Source organism: Coregonus clupeaformis, chromosome 20 (genome assembly GCF_020615455.1).
Source record: "Coregonus clupeaformis isolate EN_2021a chromosome 20, ASM2061545v1, whole genome shotgun sequence".
Classification (NCBI taxonomy): domain Eukaryota; kingdom Metazoa; phylum Chordata; class Actinopteri; order Salmoniformes; family Salmonidae; genus Coregonus; species Coregonus clupeaformis.
In genome coordinates this window covers 38,012,332-38,032,874 of record NC_059211.1, presented here as the reverse complement: position 1 = coordinate 38,032,874, position 20,543 = coordinate 38,012,332, and the positions used below count along the sequence as shown (strand labels likewise).

The 20,543-nt window shown below is 46.7% G+C and overlaps 2 protein-coding genes across 5 annotated transcripts in view; one reads left to right on the top strand and one right to left on the bottom strand.

Annotated features, from left to right (window-relative positions):
• angptl1a (angiopoietin-like 1a) overlaps window positions 1–5,679 on the bottom strand; it is a 44,708-nt gene extending 39,029 nt beyond the window's left edge. Inside the window, exon 1 of the mRNA XM_041839205.2 lies at window positions 5,311–5,679. The gene's annotated coding sequence lies outside the window, so the exon portion shown is untranslated. The remainder of the gene's footprint in view (window positions 1–5,310) is intronic.
• Window positions 1–20,543, top strand: part of ralgps2 (Ral GEF with PH domain and SH3 binding motif 2) — a 149,997-nt gene extending 129,454 nt beyond the window's left edge. For 3 of the 4 annotated variants that reach the window (XM_041839203.2, XM_041839202.2, XM_045205487.1), the window contains 11 exons: window positions 10,484–10,621; window positions 10,701–10,791; window positions 10,925–11,128; window positions 11,294–11,445; window positions 11,531–11,585; window positions 12,076–12,153; window positions 13,268–13,373; window positions 17,702–17,794; window positions 18,508–18,613; window positions 19,136–19,227; window positions 19,309–20,543. In XM_041839203.2, the coding sequence (XP_041695137.1) occupies window positions 10,484–10,621; window positions 10,701–10,791; window positions 10,925–11,128; window positions 11,294–11,445; window positions 11,531–11,585; window positions 12,076–12,153; window positions 13,268–13,373; window positions 17,702–17,794; window positions 18,508–18,613; window positions 19,136–19,227; window positions 19,309–19,338 (1,145 nt within the window). In that variant the 3' untranslated portion in view covers window positions 19,339–20,543. The remainder of the gene's footprint in view (window positions 1–10,483; window positions 10,622–10,700; window positions 10,792–10,924; window positions 11,129–11,293; window positions 11,446–11,530; window positions 11,586–12,075; window positions 12,154–13,267; window positions 13,374–17,701; window positions 17,795–18,507; window positions 18,614–19,135; window positions 19,228–19,308) is intronic. The other variant, XM_045205488.1, reaches the window with a different exon arrangement.

Sequence of the window (20,543 nt, the reverse complement as noted above, 5' to 3'; positions counted from 1 at the left end):
AGGAAGGGGGAAGCGAGAGAGGAAGGGGGAAGCGAATGAGGAGTAGAGAGAGAAACTGTCCAAAAGACTTATGTTGTGAAAGTCAATCTAAACCACAACTGTAATTGGTCCTAGAGCCGACCTGTAGGATGAAGAAGAGGAAAACGGGAACGAGAGGAAGAGGAAGAGCGCTATAAGGATATGGTTTTGGGTCTCTGGTTGGATCTCCCAAACCCAGAAAGCCTTTTAAGAGACTGGAGTCAAGATGTTTTGGTTCTTCTACTGTGTGTGTGCGTGTAGACTGGAACCCTAGTTGAGTTTCAGTTTCAAATGTGGGAGTCTCAGAGTAGTAGGGTGTGGCCCCACTCTGCCTTCACCCTCCACCAAAATCAATCACTCTTTGTGTGGCGTAAGCCCTAGCATGTCTCACACACTCACACAAAGCTCCCTCGTGGGCTTCACCATGTTTGTTTGTGTCTACAAGGCCTCCCTTACTCTCTCCATCACACACACTCACTCTCAAGATAACAACTGTCCTCTCACCCCGAACACAACCTCTATGTACTCCGCTACACACACACACACACACACGTGCCCTCTGACTCTTGGTTTGTGTGTGCCTGTGTCTTGCGTCTGTCCTCTTCCTGCTCTCCTTCCTCTAACTCTTTGTTCCTCCTCTCTCCTTTCCTACCAGAGTAGTTTTGACTCCACACACTCAACTCATCTCTGTTTGATTATTCCTTAACATATAACAGATCTTTGAATGAGCTCTGGAATGGCTCTAACACCTCTTTTCATCTGCTATATCACTCATCTCTAAAAATCGTTTCTATCTGAAAAATTCCATGATGTACAGTAAGGCATTGTTGGCAGAATAGATGGATACAGTTCAATGCATGATTTATATAATTAATCAATACATTTCTTGGTAGTCCCCAAAAAAGATTGCTATCAGGTTGTAAATCACAGCTGTTCTGGCACATTGTTTGCTGCTTCCACCCATTCGGGATGAACTGTTTCAGTTCCAATGACTCAATATTTTGAAACAAAAATGGACGACTGTAACTAAGGCTGGGAATGTCAATACAATCAAACTAGCAAGGGCAATGATCACAAGTCAGTCATAACGTGGCTAATAGGCTAACGCACATGTGTCGAACACAAGGCCCGCGGGCCGTATAGGACACACAAGCGCGTATAAATGAGTCAACAGTTGAGTCATCTACTTTATGAAATTACAAACTGATGCACTAGCATCGGTGAATTCAATTTAAATTACGCTGCTTTCGTGTCCGGTTTACAGCGTGCAGCGGAGGGAAAGTGTACAGAAACAAAACACCATGCAATGGAGAAACATGTAGGCCTATTACAGCAACATTTGAGCAGTAGCCTAGGCTGGCTACTCAACTACAATACATTTTGAGTGCACTATACAACAATGCTGCATTCAACCGCACCGGTGAGCCATGCAGTGCAAAAAAAATGTAAAACATGTTTTAAGTTTAACAACAACCTATAACTACGTTTTTGTTATTTGGAGTTAATACTTTTTGATTAGCATCGCAGCAAGCATAGCAGCAAAGGCTGGACACATTTTATTTATCTCTTGTTTTAATATGTTAAAATGCTATATACAGCAGTAGACATTATAAAGGGCCATCTTTTTTCGAATAAAATAATGGGCAGTTTGGGTCGCAGTTGCACGTTTTTTTGTAAAAACAAATCTGGGCTTGTGTATCTATTTATGTAGATAGCTATTTATTTAGCAAGCTAAAAACACGGAGCCTAACGTTAGCTAGCTAGCTGCTGGGAGGATGTCATGTCATTGGAGGAGTGGGTGAGTGACTGACTTTTTCCCCTCATCGTTTTTCGCTGGCTACAGCTAGAGATTAAGGTGTCATTTGGTTAGCTAGCAAGAAATGTGAATCGCTTTGCTAGCTAGCTATACTGAACTTGGAACGACTGTTATCCACAGTTAGCATATCTCTTAGTTCTGTCAATCAAATGTATTTGGCACCGATCAAATGGTCTGGCAGGCAAGTTCCCATTCAGTTGGGACAAGCATGCATTGGCAGGCAAGCTGCAGAAGGACGAGCAGGCTACTATTCCCCATCGTTTATCAGTGCAATTTTGACGGCCAACTAATTGAACAGTTTGAGAGGGTTTATCTAATGTTCTCTTGTTAGATTTTAGCTCATCTCGCTCTGGCTAGCATTAGTTGTTCATCTTGTTGATGTGCACAAGCAACTGAGGGCGAGTGAGTCAACCGTTTCATGGTTGTTTGATCAATAGGACTGTGAAGTTCCCAAATGTAAGAGGACACCTGTGGTATTTACAGAAATCCATTCAGGTGTATTTTGTGGCTTTTGGCGAATGCATTCTAATGATCTAAAGTCGCGCTGTTGCTACTGCCTGTAAACACACAATCCAGTTAAAAGTGAATGAAGGCAGGCCCGTGTGGCAAATGGCTTATTTGCATAATGTCCTACTGTAGCTCTGATTTGGCTATTGCTATAGAATTTTCACAAATGCCTTACTATATGTAATTCCCAAACATTCTATGAATTTATGAAGACGTGAAAATGACCATATCTAAGTGCTCCCTTGTCAGAAAATGTAAAAAAAAAAAAAAAAATACAATAAAGAAAATGTCATTTTTCCTGGGGGTGTATATAAACAGATTTTAAGATTTCATGTCACTAAAACATTGTCAGTTCCACTTTAAAGAGGTGATGGATTATAGGCTCAGGGGACAACACCGTGTGTGTACTTGTTTAACTATACTTGTGGGGACATTTTGTTAGTCCCCACAAGGGCAAATGCTATTTATAGAGGGGTTAGGAGCTAGGGTTAGGGTTAAGGTTAGGGTTAGGGGTTAGGGAAAATAGGATTTTGAATGGGACTGAATTATGTGTCTCCACAAGGTCAGTTATACGAGTGTGTGTGTGTATGTTGTGGCTGGGTAAACCGCTTGTGGTCAGAGCGAGAGCGTAAACCTGTTGTGTTTGTGGGCTGACCGCTCTGTGTGTTTAAGTTGCTCAGATTCACGAATGAATACACCTATTCCTCCAAAGTCTACGTTTGAATATTCTCCAAAACTTGGATGTCAAGTCATGTTTGTGCTGGGAACCACGAGCTCTTGTGTGTCTTACTGAGGTAGGGAGAGAGTGATGTTGGGGCCATGTGTGGCCCCTGTGGTGGGCACTACAGGGAGCACCCCACTGTGAGGTATAGTTTTGGTTGGCCCCATGCCTGCTGTTATGGCCAGCCAACTCCACTAGCCATCTGTCTGTCTGTAGTTCAACTACAGGACCTTCACAATGTGTCTCCCGAGTGGCGCAGTGGTCTAAGGCACTGCATCGCAGTGCTAGCTGTGCCACTAGAGATCCTGGTTCGAATCCAGGCTCTGTCGTAGCCGGCCGCGACCGGGAGACCCATGGGGCGGCGCGCACAATTGGCCCAGCGTCGTCCAGGGTAGGGGAGGGATTTGGCCGGCAGGGGATGTAGCTCAGTTGGTAGAGCATGGCGTTTGCAACGCCAGGGTTGTGGGTTCGATAAAATAATGTATGCACTAACTGTAAGTCGCTCTGGATAAGAGCGTCTGCTAAATGACTAAAATGTAAATGTAAATGTAAGCCACATCATCTAAAATTGTTTATGGATTGGTTAGGGTTGTTGTAGCCAGAGTGCTGACCCATTTTATGTCCCTCAACACGTGTTTCAGGTGAACTGGGAGCCAAGCACTTCTCCTTCTGCACAGAATGTACTGGACAAAACACACTGGATATAAACTCTCTCCCCCCCTCTTTATCCCTCCCTCTACCCCCTCTGTCCCTCCCTCTATCTCTCCCTCCCCCTCTGTGTGTTTGTCAGATGAGTTAGTGCTGTGATTTGCTCTGATTTATCGATCGTTGAAAAACCCTCCGCCTCACGAAATGTTTTCATAACCTCTAGCCCTGCCCTCATTTTCTCTTTAAGATCTGCTTTAGCTGTTAAGACTGCCTATGTGAACTGTGTGGCTGTGCTCGTACGTGCATTCCCTATCCCCAGTCATACAGCATTAACAGATGTGCATCCACAGTGAGTGGAGAGTTTTCCATGGATCTCACTTGACAGCAGAGCATGTGTAAATGAAAGCAGTTTAACATAATTGTGAGTGGCGATATGAACGCTAGCAGACTGATATTATTAGCGTTCCAAGCCCCCAGTGTCATGGTGAGGGTTAGAGCGGTTGCTATCTGATGTATGGATGGAGGGTTGCGTTGGCTGTAGGAGGATGTGGTCAGAGTAGAATTACATTGTATTATCAGGGTTGTTTTTCTTCAAACAAGACGCCATGAATGGGACCCTCTATTCACTCAGAAACAACACCATTCACTATTGATGGTCACAAAATGTGTGTGTGTGTGTGAGTAACATTCAGCCACTCACTGTAGAGCGTGTCACCACCTCATTATGTTGACTTGTTTATTTAACCCTAATCTGTCCTGGTTAATTTAACAACCATTTCTCATTCTCAGGCAGAAAGGATATTAGGAAACCAAAGCTTAAAGAAATAAACAGGAGCAAGAGTCGACACACACACCACCACCATATCTCGGATCTCTCCATCTGACCTCTCTCTCTCTCTCTCTCTCTCTCTCTCTCTCTCTCTCTCGCTCTCTCGCTCTCTCTGAAGTGTTAGAGAGGAATGCTGTGCACTGAACTCAGTTTGTTGGCCTACTTGACTCCCTCTTTCCTCTTTTCCTCCCTCTCCTCTGGAACAATAAGAGTTATGGAAAAATTCCAGCTCGACCGAGAGAAGGAAGTTACTCCAGTGAAATACAGTAAATGTCCACTGACTCATTCCTGTTCCCTATATGCCCTTTATTGATCTAGAGGTACTTGAATGGTAAAGTTTCAGAAGCCCAATAAAGGCCCTAGCAGCAGTGAATGGACATGTACAGTGTAGCAGGCTACCTGTTGCTGAGCTCCTGTGTGTAGCTAGTTCCCTTTTCTCCTGCAGTCCAACTCAACCCATGAGTGACGTCCACATACAGCCCGTCTGTCTCAGGCTCTCTGTCTGAGGAATCCTTCTCACTCACACGGTACAGAGTCTCACGGTAAAGCTAGACCAATCTAGATCCCAGTCCCCTGGAGAAGCAGAGCGTTGCTAAACTCCTCTAACTCTTCTGCACCCAGAAAATAACTGCCTAACAGAACGTTCTAACCTCTCCTGCAGAGCAGAGCTCTCCCAGTTGCTCACATAGCTACACAACACAATGCAGGGAGCGAGAAAGAGAGGGGAGGGGGAGGGTGGGACAACAAACTTGGAGACATGCAGCTGCTTACCTCAGTGTGTGTTTGCAAGAGCGTATCCTGCAGCAGATGTAGGTGTGTGTCGTCAGTCAGTATGTCAGTCAGGCAATCCTCAGTGAGCCTCGGTGCTCCAGTTCAGTCCCCTCTTCAGGCTCTGCTCATCTACACTTCTCCCATCTTACACAGGTGCTCATCTCTGTCCTGTGGTTGGATCTCCAGAGCTTCAGAATCTAGAGGCTCGCTGTCTGAAGCCTGCTGCCCAGCAAAGTCTCCTCTCTGTGGGCTCAGTGAGGCTAGGGTTAGGGGTTAGAGCTGGAGCTCTCTGTCCATGGCTAAACTACCGGTTACTTCTACTTACTGAGCTCTGGTGCCTCAAGGTTTTCACAAAGGATTGGCTGGAGAGGGAAGGGAGGGAGAGAGGAGGGTTTGGGGGAGGGAGGCTGTTTTTCTACCTCCTTTTCTCCCTGTCTTTTTTAGAATGACCCAGCCCACCTCTGATGTCACTGGTCTGAGAAAAATAGTAAATATCAGAAGAACCTCCTCCTAAAAGTTTCACATCTTCCACCATTCCTGTCCCGGTTTCTTTTTTTTAAGGAAATTATTTTGGAAATACAATTTGAACTCTCTTTGTTTGGGGGTAGGGACAGCAGACACACACACACACACACAGGTCCAGGTCTGCCCCAGTAACCCCCATCGCACTAGTACTCCAAACTCACCAGCCTCTTTCTGGGTTACTCCTCTGTGCTTAGACCCCTCTGTGTGAGTCAGTCAGACTCCCTCCATCCCTTCCTCCCCAGGCTGTAGTGATAGAGTTCATGCTGTGCCACAGTAATCCTGATGTCGTCTCTGGGTTTACAGCAGCTTCCTTTAGACACTATGTAATACAGACAGCTGTGCGTGAGTGGATGTTTGTGTGGTGTTTGTAGGTCACACTGATTTGTAGAGAGATGCAAAGGAGACCCCAGGTGTATGGAGAGACCCTCTTCCTCACCTCCCCTCCTCCCTCCCTCAGCCATGTGAGATGTCAGAAAGAGAGCAGATTATGTACATGTAACCCACCAGATGGGGAGTTTCATGTCACACACACTTCCAGATAGAACGCTGGAATGAGAAGAAGGGAATCAGGGGAGAGAAAAGTAGGAGAAGAGGGCCCTTTTTTTCCTAGGACTTAGTAACTGCTTCCTGCTCTTGTCCCAGATTTGTGTGTGTGTCCACGTGCGTTCTGGGCAGACTTCACTCTTGCATGACTAACTGTGGTCATCCGCTATGAAATGACCAGTAATGGCGGTTAAGCCTTCACTGTCTCTACCGCTCTTTCTTCTTCCCTATATCTCCCTCCTTTCCTCCCCTTCTCTCTCTGCTTCTAATCAGAGTATGATGGTATGACAGTCATAAGGCTCTATGTTGAGTGGTGCTGGGAAAGGGGAGATGAATAGAACAGGGATAGAAGGCAGTAGAGAGGAGAAGATAATGACAGATACATGGAGAGGAAGATGTAGGAGACGGGCAGTTAAATGGTGCTGTAAATTCATCTCAATTTCCAGAGATGAAAACCAGCTACTGCCTTTGTCTCCTAATGATAATATTTGTGTAATGAGAGACTGAGAAGCTTAGAGCTGTAGTACTGCCAGGGAGAGAGAGACCGAGAAAGAGGGAGCTGGCTGGGCTCAGAAGAGGAGTGTTACAGCCTGAGTTTAAAATGTATTACATTTAGATTTTGCGTCACCGGCCTACACACAATACCCCATAATGTCAAAGTGGAATTATGTTTTAGAAATGTATACAAATTAATAAAAAATGAAAAGCTGAAATGTCTTGAGTCAATAAGTATTCAACACTTTGTTATGGCAAGCCTAAATAAGTTCAGGAGTAAAAATTAGCTTAATAAGTTGCATGGACTCTGTGTGTAACAATAGTGTTTAACATGATTTTTGATTGACTACCTCATCTCTGTACCCCACACATACAATTATCTGTATGGTCCCTCAGATGAGCAGTGAATTTCAAACGCAGATTAAATCACAAAGACCAGGGAGGTTTTCCAATGCCTCGCAAAGAAGGCACCTGTTGGTAGATGGAAAGAAAATAAATCTGACATTGAGTATCCATTTGCGCATGGTGAAGTTAATAATTACACTTTGGATGGTGTATCAATACACCCAGTCATTACAATGATACAGGCGTCCTTCCAAACACAGTTGCCAGAGAGGAAGGAACCCGCTCAGGGATTTCACCATGATGCCAATGGTGACTTTAAAACAGAGTTGAATGGCTGTGATTGGAGAAAACTGAGAATGGATCAACAACATTGTAGTTACTCCACAGTACTAACCTAAATGACAGTGAAAAGAAGGAAGCCTGTACAGAATACAAATATTCCAAAACATGCATCCTGTTTGCAATGAGGCACTAAAGTAAAACTGCAAAAGCTGTGGCAAAGAAATTAACTTTATGTCCTGAATACAAAGCATTATGTTCGGGGCAAACACAACACAGCACTGAGTACCACTCTTCATATTTTCAAGCATGGTGGTGGCTGCATCATGTTATGGGAATGCTTGTTATCGGCAAGGACGAGGGAGCTTTTTAGGATGAAAAGAAACAGAATAGAGTTAAGCACAGGCAAAATCCTAAAGGAAAACCTGGTTCAGTCTGCTTTCCAACACACTGGGAGACATTCAACTTTCAGCAGGATAATAACCTAAAACACAAGGCCAAATATCCACTTGAGCTGGTGCAATCAATTACCTTCAGAAGTAACATAATTAGTTAAATAAAGTGTCACGTGATCTGTCACGTGATCTCAGTATATATACACCTGTTCTGAAAGGCCCCAGAGTCTGCAACACCACTAAGCAAGGGGCACCACCAAGCAAGCTGCACCATGAAGACCAAGGAGCTCTCCAAACAGGTCAGGGACAATGTTGTGGATAAGTACAGATCAGGGTTGGGTTATAAAAAAATATCAGAAACTTTGAACATCCGACGGAGCACCATTTAAATCCATTATTAAAAAATGGAAAGAATATGGCACCACAACAAACCTGCCAAGAGAGGGCTGCCCACCAAAACTCACGGACCAGGCAAGGAGGGCATTAATCAGAGAGGCAACAAAGAGACCAAAGATGAAGGCGCTGCAAAGCTCCACAGCGGAGATTGGAGTATCCAATGTGCCCATAGGACCACTTTAAGCCGTACACTCCACAGAGCTGGGCTTTACGGAAGAGTGGCCAGAAAAAAGCCATTGCTTAAATAAAAAAAATAAGCAAACACGTTTGGTGTTCGCCAAATGGCATGTGGGAGACTCCCCAAATATATGGAAGAAGGTACTCTGGTCAGATGAGACTAAAATTGAGCTTTTTGGCCATCAAGGAAAACGCCATGTCTGGCGCAAACCCAACACCTCTCATCATCCTGAGAACACCATCCCCACAGTGAAGCATGGTGGTGGCAGCATCATGCTGTGGGGATGTTTTTCATCGGCAGGGTCTGTGAAACTGGTCAGAATTGAAGGAATGGTGAATGGCGCTAAATACAGGGAAATTCTTGAGGGAAACCTGTTTCAGTCTTCCAGAGATTTGAGACTGGGACAGAGGTTCACCTTCCAGCAGGACAATGACCCTCAGCATACTGCTAAAGCAACACTCAAGTGGTTTAAGGGGAAACATTTAAATGTCTTGGAATGGCCTAGTCAAAGCCCAGACCTCATTCCAATTGAGAATCTGTGGTATGACTTAAAAGATTGCTGTACACCAGCGAAACCCATCCAACTTGGCCTCCCGAGTGGCGCAGTGGTCTAAGGCAGTGCTAGCTGTGCCACTAGAGATCCTGGTTCGAATCGAGCTCCAGGGATGTATCTCAGTTGGTGGAGCATGGCGTTTGCAACGCCAAGGTTGTGGGTTCGATTCCCACGAGGGGTATATACATTTTTTATTAAAAATAATGTAAGTCGCTCTGGATAAGAGCATCTGCTAAATGACTTTTTTTTTTTTTACCTTGAAGGACCTGGAGCAGTTTTGCCTTGAAGAATGGGCAAAAATCCCAGTGGCTAGATGTGCCAAGCTAATAGAGACATACCACAAGAGACTTGCAGCTGTAATTGCTGCAAAAGGTGGCTCTACAAAGTATTGACTTTGGGGGGGGGGTGAATAGTTATGCACGCTCAAGTTTTCTGTTTTTTTTGTCTTATTTCTTGTTTGTTTCACCCCCCCAAAAAAAGTGGTAGGCATGTTGTGTAAATCTTTCTGAAGGTACTGTATACAGTATAGTTAACACCATCACTCAACACTCATGTTTATGTATATATGAATGACAGCAGGATAGAAAATTTCATGGGTGGTTTTGTTTATTAGTGGTATTTGTGTGGTACACATTCCACTCATGTCCGTTTTATGACTACTCCAGTGTGATGTCATCAGACTGGCAGCCATATTAATTACCCATGAGTCCTCATTCCAGGAGACACACACAGAGAGCTGTATGGCAGCCAAGCTCCATCGTGCCACTAAACTGTGTGTGTGTGATCAGAATGGTCCCTGGTGTTGTTTTGTATCATGCCTCGGACAGATGGGCCGTGTCCTCATTTGGCTGGAACGACAGAGGTCTGAGAGATGGAGAGGAAGAGAAATGGAGAGGGAGGGAGTGAAGGAAAGATTGGTTGGTCTGCAGGGCAACTAATGCAATCTTTTTCACTGAGTCAGCAGTTTCTGTTTTCTGTTTACGTTCATGTTTGTTTGTGTGTGTGTGTGTGTGTTTGTAAGAAAATCAATGCTGAAGTGATGTTAGTTCCCATGGCAATGGCGGCCTCCGTGTACTTACCACAAATGCCTTTTTTGCTAAGTTCGCCATATTGTACATTGCTCTCATTACTCTTTTTTTGTAAAGGCATTAGCGCACTACACATGATCCCAATCCTAGCTCCAAGACAGCGGCAAAAATAAAAAATAAAAACTAGATTGGCACATTGAACCATGTTGCGTGCCTTAGTTTAAGAACTCTGTGGGTAGTGCTAAAACAATGTTGTAATATCTGAATTCCTACATCTTTATGCACCTTCGCCATTGCATTTGTTACTCTTGTATTTGTTAGTGTTCTAGGATTCTATTTAGCCTAGGATCTCCTGTGTTTAAGAGTGTTTAACCATGACGTTGTCTACAAGTCTTTTACTCTTTCTCTCTCTCTCTCGCTCTCTTTCTCTCTGTAGGTATGTATCTGTCTGACCTGACATATATAGACTCAGCGTATCCCTCTACTGGCAGCATCCTGGAGAACGAACAGAGATCCAACCTCATGAACAACATCCTGAGGATTATATCTGACCTGCAACGCTCCTGCACCTACGGTACATGCGCGCGCACACACACACACACACACACACCTCCCTGCTCCATACCCTAAGACCATTCTCTCGGTCTCTGTAGATATACCAGTGTTGCCTCATGTCCAGAAGTATCTAAACTCAGTCAGGTACATCGAGGAGCTACAGAAGTTTGTGGAGGATGACAACTACAAGTGAGTAGTGGCTCTGTTACGTTAATGGAGTTTGATAAGGTGACATTTATTGGAAGTCATAATCAGGTGTGTTTAGTGTCTACTTCAGGTGTGTGGAATGTAATGTGGTCCTCATGTGTAATGTTGTGTTCAGGTTGTCGTTGAAGATTGAGCCAGCCACCAGCACCCCTCGCTCTACTGCCTCTAGAGAGGACCTCGTAGGTCCCGACGCTTCTGCGTCTCCTCTGTGTGGCCATAAGGGCCCCATCGCAGACGGAACCAAAGTCCCTCCCACGCCCCCCTCCCCTAGGAACCTCCTCCCCTACGGACACAGAAAGTGTCACAGCCTGGGCTACAAGTGAGTCACCTCAACACTGCAGGCTCACTTTAGCATCCATTACCCCATAATCCTCTGAATTCTATGCCATAATCACCCCTATGTGCTTTTTTTAGTGGTTTCGAAAATTTTACTGCATTGGTTCATTATCATATGTTTTCTAATAGTTATTTTGTTTCTCTGTAGTTTTATCCATAAGATGAATACAGTGGAGTTTAAGAGCGCTACGTTCCCCAATGCTGGTTCTCGTCATCTATTGGACGACAGCGTCATGGAGAGCCACACCCCTACAAGAGGACAGGCCGAGAGCTCAACGCTCTCTAGCGGCATCTCACTGGGTTAGATAGACACACACACACACAACTGTGTTTTGATTACTGTCTGTTGACTTTGACAATAACACGTCTGTCTGTCTGTCTGCAGGGAGCAGTGAAGGTTCAGAACTCAGTGAAGAGATGTCCTGGCCAGCCTTCGAGAGGTAAGTCTGTACACACACACACACACGATTTGTGAAGCTCTTTGACCAAAATTTTGCCTACAGGCAAGCAGCACTCGCTGCCTTCTGAGCTGCTCTCCTCTACTAGTCTCTCTCACTGGCTCCATGCTAGTGTGATTGAAGTGCTTTAGTAATGCCTAGGCTTCAGCTCAATGGGCGAACACAGTCTTGGTGTGTGCAGACTATTGAGGTTCAATCCCAGTAACAGGTCACAGAAGCCCTTATGTCCGACCGTCCGTTGCTCTGTACCAAAAACACCAGTCCTGAAAGAACCTGAAAAACCTTTTGCAAAAGAACAACCGTCCTGAACCCAACCCTCACACTTTGCCAAAACGACAACAACCTTAACCTTTACGACCTTAACACTAATCTGAACCTTAACATTGTGCTACAATGAGCTGAGAGAACCCGACCTTAACAGTGTTCCGTGCCCCCACCCTGTGCCTGTCCCACCCTATCCTCTGCTGAACAGGACTCGGTTCTATCACTCTCTGGGGCCTGTGACCCGCGTGGCCAGAATCCCCTACAGAGGAGGCCTGAGGCCCAGCAGGTACACACACATTATGCCCCTTCTTCTCCTCCTCTACACTCCTCTCAACACCCTCGCCCCCTTCTCAACCCCCTTTCCACCCTGCCATCTGCTGCCCCCATATCCCACAGCCCCCATCTCTGCCTGGGGCCACTGTGCTTGTGTGTGTGTGTGTGTGTTTGGGGGATGCTTCTTCTATCTTTGTGGGGACCTAAAATCACCAAAAGTCCCCACAAGGATAGTAAAAAGGAAAATTCTCCCTTGTGGGGACCTTTCCCACATCCCCATGAGGACAAACGCTATTTTATGCTTAGGGGTTAGGGTTAAAGTTAGGGTTATGGTAAGGGTTAGGTGTTAGGGAAAATAGGATTTTGATTGGAAATTAATTGTAGGTTCCCACGAGGAAAGAAGAACATAACGTGTGTGTGTGTGTTATAATCAGGTGGTGGGCCTCTGTGGTTGATTCTCCGCTAAACCAGACCATTTTAGCAACACTCTCGCTCTCCCTGTATGGCATCTCTCACACACATTTTAATGACTTGTTTACTGTTCAAACATTTATATGGGATCGTCAATGAATCATTATGCAATATGGACCCTGCAGGTTTTGTAAGAGATGACAGATTCAGAATGTTCCAGTAAGTTTCCAGTGCTCTGTGTCAGTCAGGGATGACCTGCCATAGACTTCTATTCTAGCTCCATACAGTTATGACGGATTGTGTTCTCTAATGCTTCACTGGTTTCCTTCTTGCTCCCACTGGCTGTCCTCTTCTTACTCTCTGTGATCACAGCCAGACAGACTCTGCACTAGAACCTCCCAGGAATCTATTGAAAGGAAAATGCATCTGTGGAATTGATTCAAAGCAAACCAAATATTGCTGCTACACAGTTGATTGAATATGCAGATAGTACAGTTCACATATTGATTAATTAGGTAACTTCCCTGCTGATTTCGACTGGCCCTACTTCAGACAAAGTACTTTTTGTATTTCTGCACATGTGTGAGTGCATGTCTGTTTGTGCCTGTGTTTCTGTCTGTGTGTGTGTTTATGTCCTTGTCACAGTGTGTGTGTCTCTGTTTGTGTGTGTTTCTCTGAGTGTGTGTGTGTTGTAACCCTGCTGTGTTCTGCTGTAGCTCGGCAGAGTCTGAGGAGTTAGCGGTGCACCTGTACCCTGGAGCCGTCACTGTACAGGGAGTCCTACGACGCAAGACTGTCCTCAAGGAGGGCAAGAAACCCACGGTGAGAACACGCACACACAGAACATACTGTACGTACAGACAGAGAGAAAACACCCAAACTTGTACTGTACAGACAGAGAAGGACACACACACACAGCCAGCCATCTGTTTTGTCAGGTTTGTCCCTGTAGCCCAGCAGTGCTGCACGTGTAGAGATGTGTGGAACAGCCAACAGCCAGGCTGTAGAAACACTCTGAATACTAAACATAATAGTACACCTCAGAGACCCGTAAATACATTAAAACCACCAGCTCCCTTTTCTGTTTCTCTGCCCTGTCACTGTGCTACCTCTGTTACTGTGCTACCTCTGTTCTCTGTGCTCTTTCTCTGCAGTATTCCTGCCCTCTTCCTGCTCTCTCTTTCTCTTCCCTCTCTCCCTGCGCTCTCTCGGCTGTCTCATCTATTGCCATCATCCTGACTCTTATTTGTGTTAAATGAGCTTCTCTCTGCTGTCTCTCTGGGATGGAAACTCATCTGGACATGGTTATATGTCTGAGGCTGGCAGGGCTGACAGAAGGTTACGTAAGGGTGGCATAAGGGTTACTGTAGGTGACGTAAGACCTGTTTTCTTTGATGTAACAACTTCTTGGTCTATCTGTATGATTCCCTCTCTCTCATTCTTTCGCATATGCTCACACGCAACACACACACAGTCAAAGCCACACTCCATTAGTCTTTTATTCATCTCTGAGCCTGTGTTTCCTCTCAGCAGTTTAGAACATAAATGTTATTCTCCAACCAACCAGTCCTGGAAAAACCTCCACCCAAACCATCAATGAACATACTCTCTCTCTCTCCGTCCCTCCCTCTCTCTGTCTTGCTCTCCGTCTCACTCTCTCTCCATATTTACTTCTTTGTCCCGGTCTCTCTGCTGAAGCAAACAAGCGGAAACAGAATTATATCTACAGCCAACATAACCCACAGATTTCCACTATAACAGCACTCTTAAAATAATGTATATTTGCGTCCATTACATTTACATTTACATTTACGTCATTTAGCAGACGCTCTTATCCAGAGCGACTTACAAATTGGTGCATTCACCCTATAGCCAGTGGGTTAACCACTTTACAATTATTTTTTTTAGGGGGGGGGCGGGGGGGTAGAAGGATTACTTTATCCTATCCCAGGTATTCCTTAAAGAGGTGGGGTTTCAAATGTCTCCGGAAGGTGGTGAGTGACTCCGCTGTCCTGGCGTCGTGAGGGAGCTTGTTCCACCATTGGGGTGCCAGAGCAGCGAACAGTTTTGACTGGGCTGAGCGGGAACTATGCTTCCGCAGAGGAAGGGGAGCCAGCAGGCCAGAGGTGGATGAACGCAATGGCCTCGTTTGGGTGTAGGGACTGATCAGAGCCTGAAGGTACGGAGGTGCCGTTCCCCTCACAGCTCCATAGGCAAGCACCATGGTCTTGTAACAGATGCGAGCTTCAACTGGAAGCCAGTGGAGTGTGCGGAGGAGCGGGGTGACGTGAGAGAACTTGGGAAGGTTGAACACCAGACGGGCTGCGGCATTCTGGATGAGTTGTAGGGGTTTAATGGCACAGGCAGGGAGCCCAGCCAACAGCGAGTTGCAGTAATCCAGACGGGAGATGACAAGTGCCTGGATTAGGACCTGTGCCGCTTCCTGTGTAAGGCAGGGTCGTACTCTCCGAATGTTGTAGAGCATGAACCTGCAGGATCGGGTCACCGCCTTGATGTTAGCGGAGAACGACAGGGTGTTGTCCAGGGTCACGCCAAGGCTCTTCGCACTCTGGGAGGAGGACACAACGGAGTTGTCAACCGTGATGGCGAGATCATGGAACGGGCAGTCCTTCCCCGGGAGGAAGAGCAGCTCCGTCTTGCCAAGGTTCAGCTTGAGGTGGTGATCCGTCATCCATACTGATATGTCTGCCAGACATGCAGAGATGCGATTCGCCACCTGGTTATCAGAAGGGGGAAAGGAGAAGATTAGTTGTGTGTCGTCAGCGTAGCAATGATAGGAGAGGCCATGTGAGGATATGACAGAGCCAAGTGACTTGGTGTATAGGGAGAATAGGAGAGGACCTAGAACTGAGCCCTGGGGGACACTAGTGGTGAGAGCACGTGGTGCGGAGACAGCTTCTCGCCACGCCACTTGGTAGGAGCGACCGGTCAGGTAGGACGCAATCCAGGAGTGAGCCGCGCCGGAGATGCCCAGCTCGGAGAGGGTGGAGAGGAGGATCTGATGGTTCACAGTATCAAAGGCAGCAGACAGGTCTAGAAGGACAAGAGCAGAGGAGAGAGAGTTAGCTTTAGCAGTGCGGAGAGCCTCCGTGACACAGAGAAGAGCAGTCTCAGTTGAATGACCAGTCCTGAAACCTGACTGGTTTGGATCAAGAAGGTCATTCTGAGAGAGATAGCAAGAGAGTTGGCTAAAGACGGCACACTCAATAGTTTTGGAAAGAAAAGAAAGAAGGGATACTGGTCTGTAGTTGTTGACATCAGTGGGATCGAGTGTTGGTTTTTTGAGAAGGGGTGCAACTCTCGCTCTCTTGAAGACGGAAGGGACATAGCCAGCGGTCAAGGATGAGTTGATCAGCGAGGTGAGGTAGGGGAGAAGGTCACCGGAGATGGTCTGGAGAAGAGAGGAGGGGATGGGGTCAAGCGGGCAGGTTGTTGGGCGGCCTGCAGTCACAAGTCGCAAGATTTTATCTGGAGAGAGAGGGGAGAAAGAAGTCAAAGCATAGGGTAGGGCAGTGTGAGCAGGACCAGCAGTGTCATTAGACTTAACAAACGAGGATCGGATGTCGTCAACCTTCTTTTCAAAGTGGTTGATGAAGTCATCCACAGAGAGGGGGGGGGGGGATTCAGCAGGGAGGAGAATGTGGCAAAGAGCTTCCTAGGGTTAGAGGCAGATGCTTGGAATTTAGAGTGGTAGAAAGTGGCCTTAGCGGCAGAAACAGATGAAGAAAATGTAGAGAGGAGGGAGTGAAAAGATGCCAGGTCGGCAGGGAGTTTAGTTTTCTTCCATTTCCGCTCCGCTGCCCGGAGCTCTGTTCTGTGAGCTCGCAATGAGTCATCAAGCCACGGAGCTGGAGGGGAGGACCGAGCCGGCCGGGAGGATAGGGGACACAGAGAGTCAAAGGATGCAGAAAGGGAGGAGAGGAGGGTTGAGGAGGCAGAATCAGGAGATTGGAGGGAGAAGGATTGAGCAGAGGGAAGAGATGATAGGATGGAAGAGAGAGAGTAGTGGGAGAGAGAGAGCGAAGGTTGCGGCGGCGCATTACCATCTGTGTAGGGGCAGAGTGAGTAGTGTTGGAGGAGAGCGAGAGAGAAAAGGATACAAAGTAGTGGTCGGAGACGTGGAGGGGAGTTGCAGTGAGATTAGTAGAAGAGCAGCATCTAGTAAAGATGAGGTCAAGCGTATTGCCTGCCTTGTGAGTAGGGGGGGACGGTGAGAGGGTGAGGTCAAAAGAGGAGAGGAGTGGAAAGAAGGAGGCAGAGAGAAATGAGTCAAATGTAGACGTAGGGAGGTTGAAATCCCCCAAAACTGTGAGGGGTGAGCCATCTTCAGGAAAGGAGCTTATCAAGGCGTCAAGCTCATTGATGAACTCTCCAAGGGAACCTGGAGGGCGATAGATGACAAGGATATTAAGCTTAAATGGGCTAGTGACTGTGACAGCATGGAATTCAAATGAGGAGATAGACAGATGGGTTAGGGGAAAAATTGAGAATGTCCACTTGGGAGAGATGAGGATTCCTGTGCCACCACCCCTCTGACAAGATGCTCTCGGGGTATGCGAGAACACATGGTCAGACGAGGAGAGAGCAGTAGGAGTAGCAGTGTTTTCAGTGGTAATCCATGTTTCCGTCAGCGCCAGGAAGTCGAGGGACTGGAGGGTAGCATAGGCTGGGATGAAGTCAGCCTTGTTGGCAGCAGAACGGCAGTTCCAGAGGCTGCCTGAGACCTGGAACTCCAGGTGTGTGGTGCGTGCAGGGACCACCAGGTTAGAGAGGCAGCAGCCACGCGGTGTGAGGCGTTTGTGTAGCCTGTGCGGAGAGGAGAGAACAGGGATAGGCAGAGGCATAGTTGACAGGCTGTAGCAAAAGGCTACAATAATGCAGAGGAGATCGGAATGAAATGAACTAAACATACTGGTCTATGTAGTTAGCCTAAACTCTGATATGTCCATCTTCAATAATGGACTACAGTTATAAGCATATCCTATTGATTTATGTGTACGGTATGTTGCCCTGAAACTAGTTGTGTATATATTAGCTGTATCTATAAAGTTGTATTGAATTGATAGACTGGTGTAAGTGACTACTGCGTGTGACCTATAAACACTGACCTCTGACCCCTCTGTGTATAGGTGGCATCGTGGACCAAGTTCTGGGTGGCTCTGTGTGGAACTCAGCTCTACTTCTACCCTGCGAAGTCCCTAAAGGCCACAGAGAGAAAGCATGTAAGTCTCTCTCACCCCTTCACATCAAATCTTCTCAGCCCTCCCACTCTACACCTCCCTCCCTCCATCATCCAGTCTCCCACCATCATCCAGTCTCCCTCCCTCACACCATCCCCTTCCACACACACTGGGTTTCCAGACCTGGCCGTTGCTGCCTCATTGTTCCAGTGTGATAAAGCCAGCCAGCAAATGAAGCAGAGGGAAAGAGGGAGGGTGCAAACAAGTGTGTGTGTTTGGACAGTATCAGTTTGACAGGGGAACAGGACTCACACAGCAGATTGGAAACTGCACAGGAGCTCAGAGGAAGGAGGGAGTGAGAGGAATGAAAACTAGTGGAGCGCCTGATGAAGGGATGTTGTCATGGGCCTTGGGGCTAGCGCAGTGGGAGAGCGAGATGGAGAGAGGGATGGAAGTATTTTAAACGAGTGGAGCGGCAGCTGGTAGCACTCATTGGATAATGAGACCAAGGATATAATCCTAGTCCTCCGTGTCACTCACAGGGTAATGGGAACCTCGTGGCAGGGAAACACACACAATCACACACACACACACAGCGCCATCTTCCCTACAAACTGAGTGCAGTCTGCAGAGACAATTGTTTTCAAACTCGCACAAATATAAACATTTTCTGTAGTTTGTCTTAGGTTTCAGAAAGAATACTTGTATAGGACTATCAGCAATAATATCAGAATTCTTTCTCTCTCTTTCTCCAGTTCAAGTCATCTAGCAGTAAGAGTGTGTGTGTCGTGGGGTTGATGGCCATCATGGCTGACGACCCTGAACATCCCGACGTCTTCCTGCTCACAGACTCTGAACATGGTGAGACTACCTGTCAATCAAACAGCCAATCACATACAGACAGGAGTGTTCCGCCAAACTACTTATCTCCACTCCTCAGATGGTCTGGATGTCCTTAGTGTAAAACCTCAACACACCCCATACATACTCTCTCACACGCACTATACACCCATATTGTATGCAAATGCAATCACATGCATACACACGTGTGCACAGACACACACAGATGAAGACAAGCGCACGCACACACACACAGGTTCCTGTCTGTCTGACCCAGCAGTAACCCTGTCTGCTATGTGGACTGCATGCCTTTCATATCTGACAGTCTGTCTTTTTCTGTCTACACACACACAGTCTCCGTCGCTCATATGTTCTGCATTGCGGCAGCTTTACGGCTCCTGCTGTACACAGATGGGGATGGGAGACTAGATTACTGTAACTGTACACGGCTGGACTGGGCAAGGCTGATACAGAGTCTCTGGGCTGAATCCCAGTTCTCTGCTACAGTGACATTTTGTGACCGTGTGTCTCTGTGTTTCCTAGGTAACACCTATAAATACCAGGCAGGGAACAAAATGAATGCCCTGCTGTGGTTCAAACACCTCAGTGCTGCCTGCCAGAGCAACAGACAACAGGTAACAGACACACACACACATACACAATCACCCACACATATACCCACACCCACCAGCCCTCACACTTTTTTCTCTCTCCAGGTCCCAGCCAATCTGATGTCCTTTGAATAAGTGCTGCTGAAGAAGACGGAATGATAGATGGAGAGAGATAAAATAAAGGAATAGGAGAGGAGAAGAAAGGAGGGTTAGTGACTTAGCAGCAGGAGCTTTCACTGCCATGACCCCTGACCTATACACCCTGACCCCAGCCCCACTGCAGCCCCACCTGCCACCACTGCCTTAACCTAAGGAGCCGTGCGAGTGTGTGTGTGTGTGTGTGTGTGTGTGTGTGTGTGTGTGTGTGTGTGTGTGTGTGTGTGTTGAAGCAGTGGTTAATTTGGCTGCATAGATTACTGAATGGGGAACGACACCACTTCTCCTTTCTCGTTCTCTCTCTCCGTAGTTTTTTCCAGTGGACTATCAACCCTGTGGAACTATGGGATGTCTCCTCCTCTTTCTTGGGATGTATGGACATTGTATATCCTTTATCCTCGTTTTTCCATCACTCTTGACACACCGTGGTCTGGTGGAAGACAGACTCTGCCCTTTCTAGGGCTGGACTCACACACATACACAACCACACACATACAACACTGGACTAACTCAATGGAACGGGATTTTAAACACTTTTCTTTATCACACTTTGACTCACACCCACACACAAGGCCCCAATGGTGTCTTCACACACTTGACATGAGTTGGGCTCACAAAACTATGACACACTTTTCGCACACACTCACACACATATGCACAAACGTACACACAAACACAAACACACACACTCGGACGGGGGGAGAGAGCGTGTGATTGCAGCATTGTAAACATTAAGGGCTCTGATTCTCAATCTATTCCAGCAGAAACTGCTCCCACACACATGTCCTGAATGTCTCCTACTGTTTTATATTCCAGAGTCTCCCCTCCCCTTCTCTGCCCTATGTGTGTGTGTGAGAGCGTGTGTGAGCGTGTGTGTGTGTGTGTGTGTGAGCGCGTATGCTAGGTCACATCATCGGTACGATAAACCCAGTCTCTAAGCTTTCCTCTATTCCACTGTTATGGACCCAGTTATAACTCTTTTATAAACAGGCTTTTGGGTTGTTCTCTGGACAGCTGTCTGTGCTGTCCACTTGTTAAGGCTCTAGATTCCCCAGAACACACACACACACATTAACACTAAAGACTTGAAAGCTGTGAAAAGGTGAACGATAGGACAGAGTGAAAGATGGGGGAGTGTTAAAGGGATACTTGGGGATTTTGGCAATGAGCCCCTTTATCCACTT